Here is an 18,836-nt window from a genome sequence, read left to right on the forward strand (position 1 = left end):
TTTCCAGGAGAGGAATAATTATAACAACGGTGATTTCTTACGGTTGTTAGGAGGATTTGAAGTCCCCAGCACAGTGCCTGACACATAATGAATAATGCTCAAGGTTTAAATAGAATATTCACTTGTGCCTCTTTGCGATGCAAACATGCCAACGCCTACATCCTTTTCAGAGTAGGAGACAAAACCAGGAAGGCGTGCATTTGGGACCTCGGGGAAGACTCGGGTGATCCTGTCAGGACCAGTGACCACCCCTTGCCCTTACCCTGCTGTGGCCCGGGACCCTCCTGACCCCGACACTCACAGGTGGAGTTAGCCTGACGGCAGCAGCGTTCCCGGGCTTGCCGTGACCTCCTCTCCTCCTTGGGAACTCCCATGTGGCTGTGCGGGTGACAGCTCCACAGACCACCAGCCCTCACTGCCTGACCCCACAACCTCCCCTCTGGGCTTTGACAGTCCCTGTTGTATTTTCCCGCCTCCGTGCCTCTGTCCACGCCGGGCCCTCCTGCAGGGGTGCCCTTCCCCCTCATCTGACTTCTGCGTCTGTGGACTCTCAACAATCCATCTCAGGTGGTGCTTCCTACCAGAAAGCTTCCTTGCTCCCCAGCCTATCAGCTGGATGTGGCCTCTCCCAACTGTGGCGTTTTGTGGCAGTCCACCTTTTTACCGTGAAGTGGAGTCATTTCTCCCACTAGATAATAACCTCCTTGAAGGGTCTGTCAGATTCCTCTTTCCAGGGGTTTGTGGGTCAACAGTGAGTGTCCACCTCGTTAATGGATAGTGGCTCAAAGCCATGGTGTTGCAGACTCAGCAAGTTGTTGTTCAAACCCTAACTCTCCCACTCTTGTGCTGTGTGATCTTGGGCAAGTCACTCAGCCTCTCTGAGCCCCACTCAGCCAGTATTTGTGAGGCACTTACTATGTGTCAGGCACTGTGCTAGGCTTGAGGAAGGAATTGAGCTCTCAGTCGGGTGGCTGAGACACATGAACACACGGGAAAGAAAGTGTCGTACAAGCTGTGATAAGTTCTATCAGGGAAAGAACAAGTTAGGAAAAAGCAAGCAAAAGACACTTTTCAAGGCAATTAGAAAAAACTGGATATGGCCCGAGTGCAGATGATATTAAGGAATTATTGCTGGGGGTGATAAAATATTGAGGTTATATTTTAAAGGCCCTTATGTGTTAGGGATTCGTGATCCAGTATTTACAGGTAAAATAATATGAGTTCTTGGATTGGCTTTAAACTACACAAGGAAAAAAATTGGGGACTGAAAAGGTGGAATTTCTAAAGCTGCTTATGGGTAGACAGGTTTATCATGCTGTCCTCTCGGTCATAATTTCTATAATAAAAAGCTTCAGAAGAAAGAGCAGAGAATGATGAAGGAGGGCCCACTTTCCATCCGGCAGTCAGAGAGGACCTCTTGATTTGGGGCTGAGACCTGAAGGCCGGGTAGGAGGGGGCCCAGGGGAGAAGGTGGGGAAATGCATCCCTGTGCAAAGGCCCTGAGGCAGGAAGGAACAGAGCACGCTGGGAAGCTGCAAGGAGGGTAGGAGGGTCGAAAGGTAGAAGAAGGTGCCACAGTGTCCATCTCCCGTCTCCCTCCACCCCTCCACAGGCCCCAAGTGCAGGCCAGGGGGACCTCGGGGGGCAGGAGGGGCATCCAGCCCAGGCTCGGGCCCCAGAACTCACTGCAGAAGGCTGCACAGGTGCGTGGACTCTGATTGCTGCAGGTGGTTTTGCAGGAGACACAGGCGTTCAGCAGCGGGTCCCAGTACCGCTCCTCGGGGCAGGGCTGCATGGCCACCCCCAGCCGCGGGCCCTGTGGGGCTGAGAGGCAGGGAACGTGAGGGCAGCTGCCACCACCGGAGGCCGGAGCCCAGGCGGCCTCTCCCGCTCACGTTCCCTAGGGGCAACAGACAAAGTTGGTTTCTGCCCCAGTTGTACTTGCTGGGCAACCCGGGGCTGACACCCTGAGCCTCAGTTTCCCGTGTGGGGCACGGCAGTTCTGAGGCCCCTCTGGCATCGGTGGAGCCCTGCTCGGCCCCGTTCTCTGCCCTCGTGGACGTGCACACGCCTCCTGCCACAGGATCTTTGCACGTGCTGGTCCCTTTGCACCCCCTGCTCTTCCTGGTCATTTCCTCCCGACCCCTCAGATCTCTGTTGCAACTTCGTTTCTTCAGGGAAGCCTTTCTGACACCCTCCCGCCCCGGATTGGGACTTGGCCCTTCTTCTGCACTCCGATGTGCTCTTCTCACTGTTGTCCCTTGGCTTTTGTGGTGCAGTTATTTGATACTGTCTCCCCATTAACTGGGAGCATCACGCAGGCATAGACGCTAATTGTTTTGTCTGGTGCTGGGTCCTCAGAACCTAGGTAGTGCCCAGGACATAGTAGGTGCTCATTAAATGAATGAATTAGAAAAGCAGACCTAGCCAGTGCCTAGCAAGCAGCAAGCGCTCGGTAAATGTCCGTTCCCTTCCCTTGCTCTTTTGCTGAGATGTGAGACACACACAGTGACAAATCTCAGGAGTGCAGCTTGACGAATCTTTCCACCTGTGTCACAACCACCACGTCAAGGTGGTGAACATTTCTTGCGCCCCGATGACTCCCGGGGGCCCCTCCCGCGCAACATCCGCTCCCAGAGGTAACTTCTGTCCTGGGTCTGAACGCCACAGGGCCAAAGGCTGCTGGTACCGCCCGTTCTTGAACGTTCATGTCTGGATTCTTCGGCTCTGCGAGGCATCTGGGACTCATTCCAGACGGTTGTGTGTTGCTGAGTCTTCTGTAATTTTCTGCCTAATTTCATGGCATTTTCCTCCCCAACAACTTCTTTTAAACATTTTTCGAGGCACTTGCTTATTCTTTAGTGGAAGTCCACTGAGGAAGGACCAGCGGCTCCCACTCGACCCGGCAGCTTAAGCACCTGGGTTTATCCTCCTTCCCTCTTGAAACCAAACTGAAAGGGCAGGAGAAGATAGTCGTCCTCAGAGATGGAATGGGAGAAGTGACTGCAGCAGGGGACAGGTGTCAGCAACGTTTTGCAAGATGGAAGAGGCAGAGGACCTGGGGTGACGGGCTTCGGTTGAAGATCTCTCTCTCTGTTGAAGCTCACGGGGAGGAAGCGGAACTGAGTCACCGAACGCTAGGAACCTCCTGGAACTGGGGCGCTAGGAACCTCCTGGAACCTCCTGGAACTGGGGCACTAGGACCTCTGACCGTGGGGGACGGGAGGGCAGAGCAGTGAAATGGGGTTGGATGGAGCCTTACATAAAGTCTGGGCTGGACCCCAGGCAGGCGACGGCCCCTCACCCACCCGAGCAGGAGGTTGGGGTCTCCTCAGACGCAGCTGAGGAGGGGTGGCAGTGAGATCCGCTGTCCCCGCAGCCATACCCCAGGGGTGCTGGGGCCAGGTTTGTCAAAAGATGTGTCCTTCCCCACCCTGCAACTGGCAGGAAGCCAGCAGACTCTGCTCTGGAAAAACTGACCCAAAGGAAAAGCCCTGGAGGCACTGGCTGGGAGATTCTTTCAAGAAAATGCCCGCGCTGCTGCCTGACCCTACCCTGCCTTCCCACTGGGGAAGCCCGATGTGCTACTTTTAAAGAATTGTATGCATAGAACAAATAAGAATGACTAGAAATTTAAAAATATAATAGCCAGGGCTTCCCTGGTGGCGCAGTGGTTGAGAGTCCGCCTGCCGATGCGGGGGACGCGGGTTCGTGCCCCGGTCCGGGAGGATCCCACGTGCCGCGGAGCGGCTGGGCCCGTGAACCGTGGCCGCTGAGCCTGCGCGTCCGGAGCCTGTGCTCCGCAACGGGACAGGCCGCAGCAGCGAGAGGCCCGCGTAACGCCAAAAAAAAAAAAAAAAAAAATAGCCAGAATAAAAACATATGTTGAAGGGTTATAAGATGTAATTGAAGAAATATCCCAGAAAATCGGAAAAGATATGAAAAATATGGAATTATATCAGGACGTCCGGAGGTTGACTGATGGCAGTTCCAGAGAAAACAGATTTGAAAGACAGCCTCCAGATTCAAAGAGCCAATCAGGTATCCTGCACAATAAATTCTCTCAAACCAAGACCCACCATCGTGAAATTCAGGAGCAACAGAGACTTGGAGGAGATTCTAAAGCCTCCTTGAGAACAAGCAGGTCACCTACAGGGACCTGCTGTGTGAGTTAGGAACTCTGTGGACGTTTCAGGTCAAAGCGGGGGCGTGAGAGCGACGGCAGGGAAGACGGCCCGGAGGAGGCCCCAGCGACCTGCTTCTCCGCTAGCGGCCGTCAGGCTGGCAGCCGTGGCTGAAGTAACGATACGGGAGCTCTGGGGTTGTCAATGGGGCAGTTGGGCAAAGAGGCTGGTAGGTTAGGGGAGTTTTGGTGCCTTTTGGCCTGTAGTGGAGTGGTGGCTGTTCATGTCCCTGGGGCAACTTGCTGGGACCTGGATGGGCGGTAAGGACCTCGTCCTTTGAATGTTGGGATAACGGGTTCTAATCGCTGGTTTGCCGCTTTTGATCACTGAGGAGCCAGCCCAGAGGGTGGTGGTCATTGTTTCAGCCTCCCTGGGCTGAAGTGGCTCCCAGGGGATTGAAAGAGATCTACTGCCCCCCAATTTGGGGAGTCACACATTTAGGAAAATCTTTGTCAGGTCGCTGGCTGACTGCAGAGACGAAGGAACAGGACTCTGGTGACCACACACAAGGAATACATACTTCGCAAAAATAGTTTGGAAGAGTCACAAACAGACTCCAGCTCTCAGCAACAAAAAACTCAGCAATCCCTGAGGAGTGAGAGAGTTAAATTTCCAGACTTAACGCAATGTAACGCCCAAAGTGTTCAGTTCTCAGAAAACTTACAAAACATATAGAGAAACAGGAAAATATGGCACATTCACAAAAAAAAAAAAAGACTTTGACAGAAACCATCCCTGAGGAAGCCTGGACATTGGAAATATTAGTCGAAGATGTTAAATCTACTGGCTTAAATATGTTCCATGAGCTACAGGAAACCACAGAGAACTAAAGGAGATCAGGAAAACGATGTAAGAACAAAATGAGGATATGAATAAAGAGACAGAGGATGTAAAAAAGGAACCAAAACTTGGAAGCAACCCAGATGCCCTTTAGCAGGTGAACTGGTAAGTTAACTGTGGTGCATCCAGACAATGGAATTTATTCAGCACTAAAAAGAAATGAGCTCAGACCGTGAAAAGATCTTACGTGTATGTGACTGACAAAAGCCACGCTAAAAAGGCTCCGCTCTGTAGGATCCCAGCTCTGTGACATTCTGGAAACAGAAGCAAGATCAGTGGTTGCCAGGGGTTGAGGGGGAGGGAGAGAGAAAGGTGGAGCATGGGATTATACAGAGCGGTGAAACCGGTCTGTATGATATTGTCATGGTGGATGCAAGTCATTATACATTTTGTCAGATCCCGTGGAAAGTACACCACCGAGAGTGAAGCCCAGTGTAAACTGTGGAGTTTGGACAATGATGACGTATTCATGTAGTTACTCAGTTGTAGTGGGTGTGCGTGCCACTTTAGTGCAGGACATGGATGGGGAGGCTGTGCGTGTTTGGGGACGGGGGGTATATGGGAATTCTCTGTAATTTCCATTCCATTTTTCTGTGAACCTCAAACCACTCTAAATAATCTATTAAAAAATGGAAACAAACTGAAATTCTGGAATTGAGAAGTCCAGTAACTGAAATGAAAAGACTCCCTAGAGGGGTTCAGTAGCAGATCTGAGCAGCCAAAAAGAAAGGATCAGTGAACCTGGAGATAAGACTATTGAAATTATTTAGAATAGGAAGCAGAAATTTAAAAGAATGAGAAAAAATCCACAGAACCTGAGGGACTCGTGGGGGCCCGTCAGATGTAACACCGTATGCACATAGGAGTTTCAAAGAGAAGAGAGAGAGAAACTATTTGAAGAAATAATGGCTGGAGACTTCCCAAATCTTAGGAAAGACATGAATATACACGTTTGAGATTGTCAATGAACAAGCAGGATAAACTCGAAGACGCCCACATTGAGACACATTGTAATAAAATTGTGGAAACCCAAAGACGATGAATTGTGAAAGCAGCAACAAAGAAACAGTTGTCGTATACGGGGGATCCTCAATAAAATTAATAGCTGGTTTCTCCTCAGAAATCATGGAGGCTAGAAGTGAGCTGTTACATTTAAAGTCCAAAAAGGAAAAAAAAAAAAACTATCAACCAAGAATTTCATATCTGGCAAAGCCTTCTTTCAGGAATGAAGGAGAAGTTAAGACATTTCCAGATAAGCAAAAGCTGAGAGAGTTTGTTACCAGTAGACCTGTCCTACAAGAAATGCTAAAGGGAGTCATCCTTCATGCTGAAATGAAAGTGCACTAGACAGTAACTTGAAGTCATAAGAAAAAATAAGGAGCACTGGTGAAGGTAATCTATGACAATATCAATATCAATAGGAAGGAACAGAGATAAAGAACAGTGTTTGTACACTACTGAAACCAAGTATTATCGAAACTAAGTTGTTAGAGGTTTAAGACATTAATTGTCATCCTCAGGGTAATCACTTAAAAAAATAACTAAAAACATAGAGAAACTGAAAGAAAAAGGGAGTAAAAATGGCACTACAAGTAATCAACTAAATACAAAAGAAAAGTCAGTAATGGAGGAACTGAGGAACAGAAAACATAAGACATACAGAAGACACATAGATAAATGACAGAAGTAACTCCTTTATCAGTAATCATATTACTGTAAATGGACTAAACTTTGCTATTACAAAAGGCAGAGACTGGGAGATTGGATTAAAAAAACAGTATTCATCTATATACTGTTTATAAGAGACTTACTTTAGATAAAAGGACACAAGAGCTTGAAAGTAAAACAATGGACAAATATTGTCCATGCAAATAATAACCAAAAGATAACTGAGGTGGCTATATTATTATAAGACAAAGTAGTTTAATCAAAAGAGGTTACAAGAGACAAAGGGAAGATATATTGATTAAAAGTTTGATACAGCAAGAAGATTTAACAATTATAAACACGTGTGTTACAACAGAATGCAAACATATGAAACAAAAGTTGACGGAATTGAAGGGAGAAGTAGACAGTTCTATGACAATATTTGGATATTTCGATTCCCCACTTTCAGTAGTGGGTAGGAGAACTGGACAAAAGATCAATGAGGACAAGATGACTTGAGCAGCTCTGTAAAGCAACCATATAACAGACGTATACACAACACTGTACTCAGCGACGCAGACTACACATTCTTCTACAGTGTCCCTGGAACATACTCCTAGACAGGCTATATATCAGGTCACAAAACAAGTCTTAATAGGTTCTAAAAGATTAAAGTAATTCAAAAAATCTTTTCTGATCAAAGTGGAGTGAAACTAAAAGCCAATAACAGAAGGAAAATTGGAAAGTTCACAAATATGTGGAACTTCAACAACACACTTTTTTAAAAAAAAATTGATTTGTCTGTGCCGGGTCTTCGTTGCAGCATGCAGGATCTAGTTCCCAGACCAGGGATTGAACCCGGGCCCCTTGCATTGGGAGCAAAGAGTCTTAACTGCTGGACCACCAGGGAATTCCCCCCGACACACTCTTAAACAACCAATGGGTCAAAGAAGAAATTACAAGAGATATTAGAAAATATCTTGAGATAAATGAATATGAAAACACAATGTACCAAAAGTTATGGGATACAGTGAATGTAATGCTAAGAGGGAAATTTGTAGATATAAATGGGTACACTAAAAAAGAAGAATTTCTCAGATCTTAACCTATCTGTATACCATGAGAAACTAGGAAAAGAAAAACAAACTAAACCCAAAGCAAGCATAAGGAAAGATTAGAGCGGAGATAAAGAAAAAAGAGAATAGAAAAGCTGTAATAGGGACTTCCTGGTGGTCCAGTGGTTAAGAGTCCGCCTTCCAATGCAGGGGACGCAGGTTCAGTCCCTGGTTGGGGAACTAAGGTCCCACATGCCGTGGGGCAACTAAGCCTGCATGCCACAACTACTGAGCCTGCACACTCTGGAGCCCGCATATCGCAACAGAGCCCACGTGTCATGGCCAAGATCCTCCTGCATGCTGCAACTAAGACCTGATGCAGCCAAATAAATAAAGATAGAAAGAACTGGTTAAAATAATAATAATAAATTAAAAAGAAAAACTATAATAGAGAAAATCAACAGAGCCAAAAGTTGGGTTTTTGAATAGATTTACAAAACTAACAGACCCTTAGCTGGATTGACTAAGAAAAAGAGACGAAACTCAAATTACTAAAATCAGAAATGAAAGTGGGGCATTGGTACATATTTTATAGATTATAGGAGAGTACTGTGAACACTTGTGCACCAACAAATCAGGTAATCTAAATAAATGGACAATTCCTGGAAACATACAATCTACAAAAACTGATACATGAAGAAAGAATATCTGAAGACCTATAACAGGTAAGGAGATTGAATCAGTAATAAGAAACCTCCCAACAAAAAGCCCAGGACCAGAGCTTCCCTGGAGGCGCAGTGGTTAAAAATCCACCCGCCAATGTAGGGGTCGTGGGTTTGAGCCCTGGTCTGGGAAGATCCCACATGCTGTGGAGCAACTAAGCCCGTGCGCCACAACTACTGAAGCCAGTGTGCCTAGAGCCCACGCTCTGCAATGAGAAGCCACGGTGATGAGAAGCCTGTACACCGCAATGTAGAGTAGCCCCCTCTCTCCACAACTAGAGAAAGCCCGCGCACAGCAACGAAGACCCAACGCCGCCAAAAATAAATAAAGATTTTTTTAAAAGTGTGATCATTAAAAAAAAAAAAAGCTCAGGACCAGATGGCTTCACTGGTGAATTCTACCAAACATTTAAAGAATTAAAACTAATCCTTCTCAGACTCTTTCAGAAATGTTGAAGGGGGAGCACTTCCTAACTCTGTGAGGTCAGCATAACACTGATGCTGAAGCCTAATAAAGACATCATAAGGAAAGAAAATTACAGACCAATATGCCCTGTGAATATAGATGCGAAAATTCTCAACAAAATATTAGCCAATCAAATCCAACAGCATCTTAAAAGGATTATACATTATAACCAAGTGGGATTCATTTCCAGAATGCAATAATAGTTCAACACATGAAAATCAATAGATGTAATACACTACAAGAATTAAGGAAAAAACTACATGATCATTTTGAGGCAGGAAAAGCATTTAACAAAATTCAGCACCTTTTCATGATAAAAACATTCAGTAAAGTAGGAATAGAAGACAATCTCCTCTACATGATAACAACCATATATGAAAAACCCACAGTTGACATCACACTCATTGGTGAAAGACTGAAAGCTTCTCTCCTATGACTAGTAACAAAACAAGAATGCCCACCCTTACTACTCCAATTCAACATAGTACTGCAAGAGCAGTTAGGCAAGAAAAAGAAATAAATGTATTCAAATTGGAGAGGAGAAAGTAAAATTATCTGTTCATAGGTGACATGATCTTATATGTCAAATCTCTAACAATTTCACACACTAAACACTGTTAAAGATAAAAATTCAGCAAAGTTGCAGATACAAAAGCAACACAAAAAATCAGTTGCACTTTTCATATACTTGCAATGAACGATCCTAAAAGGAAATTAAGAAAACAAATCCATATTCAGAGACGTAAAAATGAATAAAATACTTAGGAATGAATTTAACCAAGGCGGTGAAAGAAGTATACCCTGAAAACTACAAAACATTGCTGAAGTTAGAGAAGATCTAAATAAAAAACATCCCATGTTCATGGATTGAAAGACAATGTTAAGATGTCAGTACTACCGAAAGTGATCTACAGTTTCAATACAATCCCTAACAAAATCCCAGTGACTTTTTTACACAAATAGAGAAACCTGTCTTAAAAATTCTTTTGACCCTGAATAGTCAAAACAATCTTGAAGAAGAACAAAGTTGGAGGACCCATACTTCCTGATTTCAAAACTTACTCCAATGCTAAAGTGAACAGTGTGACAATGGAATAAAGACGGATATTCAGAGCAGTGGAGTAGAATAGAGCCCAGAAATAAGCTCTCCATCTATGGTCAGTTGATTTTCAACTGATGGAGGAGGGGGGAAAGCAGGGTCCATCTCAGTCAAGAGGGAAAGATAGAAATTCTCAGAATGATGGTGAAGGGAGTCCCTGGGACATGGCCTGGAGGCCAAGGGGGAGCCCTGTCTCAACTAAAATAGGAGAAAAGCGGGAGGAACATCTCCAGTGGAAAGGGAACCGTACGTAAGTGAGTCTGCTTGACCATTTGACAGGCTGGATCTGCCCCAGAGCTGGGGGTGAGTGACTGAGACATGCAGAGGAAACGCAGGAGTTTCAACTCCAGGGAGGTCACATGGCTCAGCTGTGAACAAAATTTACATCGTCATGTTGAAGTGAACAACCATCAGGGAATAACTCTGAATTTGTGTGTACAATGGTCACTCACTTGTGAGAGGGGACACGCCTAGACCACTGTCAGTGAGCAGGGCAATGACAGGACTCATAAGACAGGAAGGAAGGAGGGAGAAAAACTGCAGAGGGTTTTGCATTTGGGGCAGATGGATTAGCTGGCAGCAAAGAGGGTGGTCTCTCCTTGAGCACGTGGTGGGCTAGGGGGTCCGAGACAGTTTCAGCAGTTTCAGCATTCTGGGTGACGGGTGAGAGAATTACAGTGATCGTTTACGGTCTCTCTTTTATGAATCGGGAAGGAGGAGGAGGAGGAGGGAAAGGTGTGGATGACCGTTGCTTCCCATTGTAATTTCTCCCTCCTGTTGACTCATTCTGAAAACCGATCTCCCACGGTTCAGTGACAGAATGTACAGCTGTGAGTCACCAGCCAGCCAGCTTGGGGAAGGCTGGCAGCACAGCCTCGAGTTTTCTCTTCTGTAAACGGGGACTGTGGGTGCTTCTTTGCAGGGGAGGGTTCCTCGAGGACGTGCACGTGACACGCGTGGAACTGGCCCGAGGTGCGGTTGCCGAGTGGTAGTTATTTGGATAAAGTGGTTTAAAATATGCTGGATTAATTATAATCATTTCATCATCAGCAAATCTGCGCTCCGGGCCTGGGAACTGCCCCCAGAACCTCAGCTTGTGGCTGAAGCACTGTAGCTTCCCAAAGACACCTGTCCCTGTACGCTGCCGTGTCCCCTGACCTCTCCTCCGAGATGTCTCAGGTGTGCCTTCCTGGATGGCCGTGTGGCCTGAGCGCCTTCTACCTGGTGATGTTTCTTATTTTGTAATTTGATGTCTGAGGGTGTAGCTGTCTACCTCCTTACACTGTCTCATTCATTTCTGAGCCCAGTGCTTCTGTGATACACACAGTAGGCCCTCGGCCACTGCTCACCAATAGCCAAATACTTTATACGGAGCTGTCCTCAGTGAAGCCATGTGGAGTAGAAAGCGACCCTCGTTCCTGCGCTGTGTTGACATTGCGTAATGTCTGCGTTTAATTCTACCCCCTCCCCTGCCTGCATCTCCTCCCTTCAAGTAGGACTCAGGGCAGAGGTGTCCTGAGGTGGGGGGTGGGGGTGGGAACAGCAGAAATCGTGGCTTTTGCTTTCAGAACTTAGAGGAAAGGATTCTCGGCACAAAATGATTGGGCCACAAAACACAGAAAATAATTTCCCCTAGATTGAAAAGTCAGCCTGAAGATTTAAGTGTGAAAAAGAATAAAATTTTAAAAACTTCTAGAGGGCTTCCCTGGTGGTGCAGTGGTTGAGAGTCCGCTTGCCAGGTGCAGGGGACATGGGTTCGTGCCCCAGTCCGGGAAGATCCCACGTGCCGCGGAGCGGCTGGGCCTGTGAGCCATGGTCGCTGAGCCTGCGCGTCCGGAGCCTGTGCTCCACAGCGGGAGAGGCCACAACAGTGAGAGGCCCGCGTACCACACACAGAAAAAAGAACCTGCCTGTCAATGCAGGGGACACGGGTACAAGCCCTGGTCCGGGAAGATCCCACACGCCGCGGAGCAACTAAGCCCATGAGCCACAACCGCTGAGCCTGCGCTCTAGAGCCCGTGAGCCACAACTACTGAGTCCAAGTGCCACAACTACTGAAGCCCACGCGCCTAGAGCCCGTGTTGTGCCACGAGAGAAGCCACCGCCATGAGAAGCCTGCGCACCTGCAATGAAGAGTAGCCCCCGCTCACCGCAACGAGTGAACGCCCACGTGCAGCAACAAAGACCCAACGCGGCCATAAATAAATAAATAAATAAACAATACAAAAGGAGAAACACACACATACAAAAAAAAAAAGAGTAAGCAGAAAGGAAAAGGCCAGCCACCCGACAGAAAATTGGGCAAAGGTAATGAACAGGCAGTTCAGACAGGGATGAACAGCATAAATTTGTCTGGTCTCATTCCTAAGAGGCAAGCAAATCTGAACGACACTGAGACCGTCATCCCCCTAATAGCTTGCTAAAAATCCAGAAGTTTAGTAACAGCTCCTGTTGGCAGGGTCACAAGGAGAGTGGCGCCCATTCACTCTGGAAGGAGAGGAATCGGGGTAAAACCCTCAAGGGGGGAGATTTGGCAACATTAGTCAAAATGACTGAGGTTTTTACCCGCTGGTATACAGTGATTAAACTCTGGGATTTATTTCCGAGTGCAAAATGATAAATTCATGACAGCAATGTTTGTAGTAGCAGAAGATTGGAAGTAGCACAAATGTCCATCAGTCGGGGGTTGACTGAGTAAATTATATCTACTGGGCTATTCTGCAGCTGTAGAAAAGGGGTGAGGAAGCTCTCTGTATGTTGCTTTAGAATGAACTCCAAGATATATTAAGTGGAAAAACAAACACAAGGAGCTTCCCTGGTGGCACAGTGGTTAAGACTTTGTGCTCCCAATGCAGGGGGCCCAGGTTCGATCCCTGGTCGGGGAACTAGATCCCACATGCATGCCGCAACTAAGAGTTTGCATGCCACAACTAAGGAGCCCGCCTGCCGCAACTAAGACCCGGCGCAACCAAATAAATGAATAAATTTTTTTTAATAATAACAAAACAAGATCCATAACAGCATGGCTCGTAGGCTCCCTTCCTTTCTTTCTTTCTGCAAAAAGGGAGAACGTTCTCATCTAGATTTATAGGTATTAGTATATACATAAAGAAACACTGTAAGGAAACATAAGAAACCAAAAACAGTGTTTTAAATAAAATGCTGCACAATAAATTGAACAAAAGAAGTACAAAACTTGCACATTGAAAGATACAAAACATTCCTGAAAGAAGACCTAAATAAATGGAAAGATATTCCGTATTCATGGATGGAAAGACTTAATATTGTTAGGATAGCAGTGCTCCCCAAATAATTCTACAGATTCAGTGCAATCCCAATCAAATTCCCAGCTGGCTTTTCTGCAAAATTTGAAAAGCTGATCCTATGATCATATGGAAATGCAAGAGACCCAGAAGAGCTGAAACACTCTTGAAAGAGAACAAAGTTGTAGGACTCACACGTCCCAATTTCTAAACTTACTACAAACCAACAGTAAATAAGACAGTGTAGTACTGGCCTAAGGACAGATGTCAGTCAGTAGAGTAGAATTTAGAGTCAAAAACTAAAGCCTAACATTTATGGTCAATTGATTTTCAACAAAGATACCAAGAAGATTCAACGGGAAAAAGGATAGTCTTTTCAACAAATGGTGCTGAGACAACTGGGTAAGCCACCTTCAAAGGAATGAATGTGGACCCCTAACTCACACCATACACAGAAAGTAACTCACAGTGGATAATAGACCTAAATGTAACTAGACGACTTTTAGAAGAAAACAGGAGTAAATCTTCATGATTTGGGGTTAGGCAGTGAGACTGAATGCACAAATGATTAAAAAGAAGTTTGAGAGACTGGACTTCATAAAAATTTTTAAGCTTTTGTGTTTCACAGAACACCATCAAGAAGATAAAATGATATTCCACAGACTTGGAGGAAATATTTCCAAATCATATATCTGATAAGGGATTTGTATCCAGAATATATAAAGAACCTTTACAGCAATAATGAAAAGACAAATAACCCAGTTTAAAAATGGGTTAGGGGGCTTCCCTGGTGGCGCAGTGGTTGAGAGTCCGCCTGCCGATGCAGGGGACACGGGCTCGTGCCCTGGTCCGGGAGGATCCCACGTGCCGCGAGGCGGCTGGGCCCGTGAGCCATGGCCGCTGAGCCTGTGCGTCCAGAGCCTGTGCTCCGCAGCGGGAGAGGCCCCAGCAGTGAGAGGCCGGCGTACCGCAAAAAAAAAAAAAAAAGAAAAAAAGAAAAGGGTTAGGGGGTTAAAGAGACATTTTCCCCAAAAGCTATCTGAATGGCTAATAAGCACACACAAAGATGCTCAACATCGTTTGCCGTAAGGGAAACTCAGAACCACAGTGAGACACCTGCTGGGACAGCTGTAATGAACGAGTGGATAACAACAAGTGTTGGCGAGGGTGAGGAGGACCTGGCCCCGTCCTGTGTTCATCGGGATTATAAAAACAGTGCAGGCGCTGTGGCAAACAGTCTGGCAGCCCCTCAGGACGTTAAACACAGAATTACCATATGGCCCAGCAAGTCCACTCCTAAGAGAAGTGAAAACGTGTCCACCCAAATACTTGCATGTGAATATACACAGCAGCATTGTTCGTAACAGCCAAAACGTAGAAACAACCCAAATGTCCATCAGCTGATGAGTAAACTGGGGTCCAGCCGTACAACAGAGTGTTATTTGGCCACAAGAAGGTATGAAGTACTGACACCCCACCACATGGGTGAACCTCAAAGACGTGCTAATGGGAGAGGCCGGTAATCAAACAGCACATTCCATTTTTGTAAAATGTCCAAAGTAGGCGAGTCCATAGAGACAGAAGGTAGGTCAGTGCTCGCCTAGGGCTGGGGGTGGGGTGGGGGGGGGCGCGGAGTGACAGGGGTGTTTTGGGGGCTGATGATAATGTACTAGAATTAGATTATAGTGATGGTTGCACAGCTCTGAAACGGGTGAACTTTGTGGCTCGTAAAGCATCTGAACAGAGCTGTTTATTCTAGAGGGGGCAGGAAGGCTGGGCGGACAGAGGACCAGGAGGAAAGAAAGGCTGTGTTATGTACCTGTTTACACTTTCTGGGCTTCCAGCCTGTGACGACCATCTATTCACAGAGCAAACTTATAAAGCGAGAGGCCTGGGAATTCCCTGGCGGCCCAGTGGTCAGGGCTGGATGCTTTCACTGCCGGGGCCCCGCGTCGACCCCTGGTCGCGGAACTAAGATCCCACAAGCCACACGGCCCAGCCAAAAACTACATGTGAATAAATAAATACAAGCAAGAGGACCTAAATTAGGAGTTTGGGATTAGCAGACACACTAGTATGTATAAAATAAACAACAAGCTTCTACTGCATAGCACAGGGATCTATGTCCAATGTGCCGTGATAAACCATAATGGAAAAGAATCTGAAAAGAATATATAGGTGCATAACTGAATCCCTTTACACCAGAAACTAACTCAACATTGTGAATCAACTGTGTTTCAATTAAAAGAAAATAAGCAGAGGACCACGCAAAATTGAAGAGACCCCTGAGCCTTCTGTCATCTGGGGAGAGGAGGCTGGGAGCTGCCACCACCCTACCCACTGGGAAGCGACGGCCAGTGGACAGCAGGCTGGATCGGACGGGGGCGGCCTGGGAAGCCTCCAAGACCCATTCCTGGTCAGAGGGCACCGAGCCACCGGGCCTGACAGGGACACAGAGCCCCCGCGGCCAGATGGCAGACACCCAGCTGACCGGATGTCTGCGCTGCCCCTGCCCACCCCTCCTCCAACACCACCGGAACCTACATAAGGTCCCAGAAGCATCATCCAGACCCAAAGAAGGGCGGGAGAGGCTCCAGATCGACACTGGCCAGCAGGACAGAAGCCATATCGAGCACGGGAAGAAGGGGAGAGCTCTCGCAGGCCTGGGTTTGTGGCCCGGGCTCTCCTGCACCCCAGCTGTCTGCCCGTCTCCTTCACGTGTCAACGCAACACAGGCAACCTCTTGTCCCTTCCTGGTCCGACTCTCTCAGAAATCGTACACATCCGAGCCCTCGGCTGGGAGCGCATCCGGGGATGTGGCTGCTTGACGCAAAGGATCCCCGTGCAGAGCACTCGCAGAGGAGACGTGCGCCCTGCCCGGCACGCGGCGGCCAGAGCAGCCGTGGCCCCTGCAACCCGGCCGGGGGTCCTGTCTGCGCGGTGAGGGGCCTGGACCCTTCCACCTGCTTTAGCACCCATGCTTCCAGGTGTGAGCCTTTGCGCAAACCTTCAAAACCTGCCCTGATAAAAATTCTATAGGATAAGTGATCTGGTTTCTTTGATAAAAAAAATAAAAAAACAGCAAGCAAGGGAAGACATGAGACAGAGTGGGAATGTACTAGATTAAAACATATAACCAAAATGATGGTGTTTGGGTCCTGATTTGAACAAATCAGCTGGAAAAGACATTGAGAAGACAGTCGGGGAGGTCTGAACATGGGCGCTGTGGAGACACTAAGGAATCGTTCTTTGCAGAAATCGTCATTGCGTGAGAGTTTGGGGGGATTTTTTTTTTTTTTTTTTTTTTTTTTTTTTTTTTTTTGCGGTACGCGCGTCTCTCACTGCTGTGGCCTCTCCCGTCGCGGAGCACAGGCTCCGGACGCGCAGGCTCAGCGGCCACGGCTCACGGGCCCAGCCGCTCCGCGGCACGTGGGATCCTCCCGGACCGGGGCACGAACCCGCGTCCCCTGCATCGGCAGGCGGACTCTCAACCACTGCGCCACCAGGGAAGCCCGGGGATTTTGTTTTGTAAGGAGTTTTTGTTTTTAAGAGAGAAACACAGAGGTATTTACAGATCAAAACCACACTGTTTGGACTTGTCTCTAAAGTGATCCAGCGGGGCGTGGGTAATCCTGGAAGTGTGGACGCGGGTCGATGTCTGCAGGAGGGCCCGTTAAACGCTCCTGATGTTTAAAAAACGTCCCGGCCCATCTAGCTGTGGGTCCTGGGGCCAGCCTGGGGTGGGAGGGAGAGGGACTTCCTGCCTGTGAGTCCGACCCTCCATCTTGCGGCTGCTCTCCGGCAAGCAAGGCCAGACCCCCAGGGCCCCAGACCCGGGGCTCTGCACGTGCACGGGCGCGGAGGCCCCGGGGCAGCCCGAGCCTGCCCGTCTCCCGTGGGCGCCGCTTCCCCTGCGTCCCCGATGCCGCGCGGAGCCCCAGGCGGAGCCCCTCGCGCCCACTCCCACCTCCCTGGCTACTCACGTGGCTCCTCCTGGCCCACCCGGCTGCAGCCGCCTCACCTGCTCCGGCGCAGGCCGCTCATTACTCAGGACGTTTATTATTAGCCTAGATTTGATTAGTGCTGGGGCTGCACTTCCTGGGTTTCCCCCCCGCCCCCCGCGCCGCCTGTAGGATGTAAATCAGCGGCTCCCCTCCCTCGGCGCCTGCGCCCTCTGTCTCGGGAGCTGAGGGGTGTGGGCCCAGCCTGATGCTCCAGGAGCCCCCCTGGACGCTGTCTGCTGAGCCCCCAGGGTGCACTGCCCGCCGGGCCTGGTCTCCTGCCCCGTCACACACAGCAGGCTGCAGCCGGGGCGGCCTGGCCTCCAGGGGTTGCTCGGGGCCCCTCCCTCTTCCTCAACAGCACTTTCCTATTTCATTGCCCCGTCAGCTCCTCTTCTTCCTTCTTCAGGCTCCACTGAGGTGTCCGTTTCTCTGGGAAGCCATTCCTGACTGCCCGAGGCCAGGTGAGGTGCCCGTGCTCTGTGCGTCCTGAGCCCTGGCCTTACCCCCATCAGAGCACTCGAGAGGCTGAACTAGAGCCAGACAGACTGGGCTTGAGTCTCGGCTCAGCCACGGACCAGCAGGAAGCCTCGACGGCAGTTTACTTAACTTCTTGGTGCCTCTGTTTCCTCTTCTGTGAGGCGGGGACAGAGGTACAGGTGGTGACGAGAACGGGGTGTGGGCACAGTTCAGGCCTCAGAGGACTTTCCTGGCGCACAGTGAGTCTGCGGTGCTTGGGGTCCAGGCGCCGCTGCCCCATCAGTGGCCACTGTACTCCCGCCTTCCCGACCTCCGTGGGGACAGGGCTGGAGGGCGGCAGGTTCAGAAGCCACAGGAAGCCCGTGGAGTTTGAGGAGGAATCAGGGTGAGGGAGAGACAAGGCGGCCCAGGCAGACTTCGGGCCGGGCCGGGGTGAGTGGTGGGTCTCACGGTTGAGGAGATACGAGTGACTAGATGACGTAAAAAGCACCCAGTCGCATCAATAATCGGAAAAGCCGATTTTCTTGCGCCCGGTCGGCAAAGTCTTAAAGCGCGGTAATACCGAGGGGAGGAGATCCGGGGAAGCATGAGCTTGGGCCCGCGGGAGGGAGCGTGTTGGTGCCTCTGTGTGGAAGGGGACCTGCCAGGGTCCCGTAAGATGGAGAACCTACGGCCTGATCCACGACCCGGAAGCTCTTCTCCGGGGGCCACAGGCGCACGGGGGTGCTCGGCAGAGCACCGTTGATGTGCAGCAACGGAAACAGAGCCAGCGCCCCCCGACCCCGGCAGCGACGGCCGAGCATGTGAAGCTCGAGGGCCATAACCAGGAGTACTACGCAGCCGTCAAAAAGAGCGAGACAGGGCTTCCCTGGTGGCGCAGCGGTTGAGAGTCCGCCTGCTGACGCAGGGGACGCGCGTTCGTGCCCCGATCCGGGAGGATCCCACGTGCCGCGGAGCGGCTGGGCCCGTGAGCCGTGGCTGCTGAGCCTGCGCGTCCGGGGTCTGTGCTCCACAGCGGGAGAGGCCACAGCAGTAAGAGGCCCACGTACCGCAAAAAAAAAAAAAAAAAAAAAAGAGCG

General features: G+C 49.0%; 1 protein-coding gene across 1 annotated transcript in view; it reads right to left on the reverse strand.

Moving 5' to 3' along the window:
* The window catches only part of TNFRSF13B (TNF receptor superfamily member 13B), a 29,262-nt gene extending 11,955 nt beyond the window's left edge, over positions 1–17,307 (reverse strand). Inside the window, exons 1-2 of the mRNA XM_067021480.1 lie at positions 17,298–17,307; positions 1,687–1,824 (exon numbers count right to left, since the gene is read on the reverse strand). Coding sequence (XP_066877581.1) covers positions 1,687–1,795 — 109 coding nt within the window. The 5' untranslated portion in view covers positions 1,796–1,824; positions 17,298–17,307. The remainder of the gene's footprint in view (positions 1–1,686; positions 1,825–17,297) is intronic.
* Positions 17,308–18,836: the final 1,529 nt, after the last annotated feature.

Source organism: Kogia breviceps, chromosome 19 (genome assembly GCF_026419965.1).
Source record: "Kogia breviceps isolate mKogBre1 chromosome 19, mKogBre1 haplotype 1, whole genome shotgun sequence".
NCBI classification, from domain to species: Eukaryota; Metazoa; Chordata; class Mammalia; order Artiodactyla; family Physeteridae; genus Kogia; species Kogia breviceps.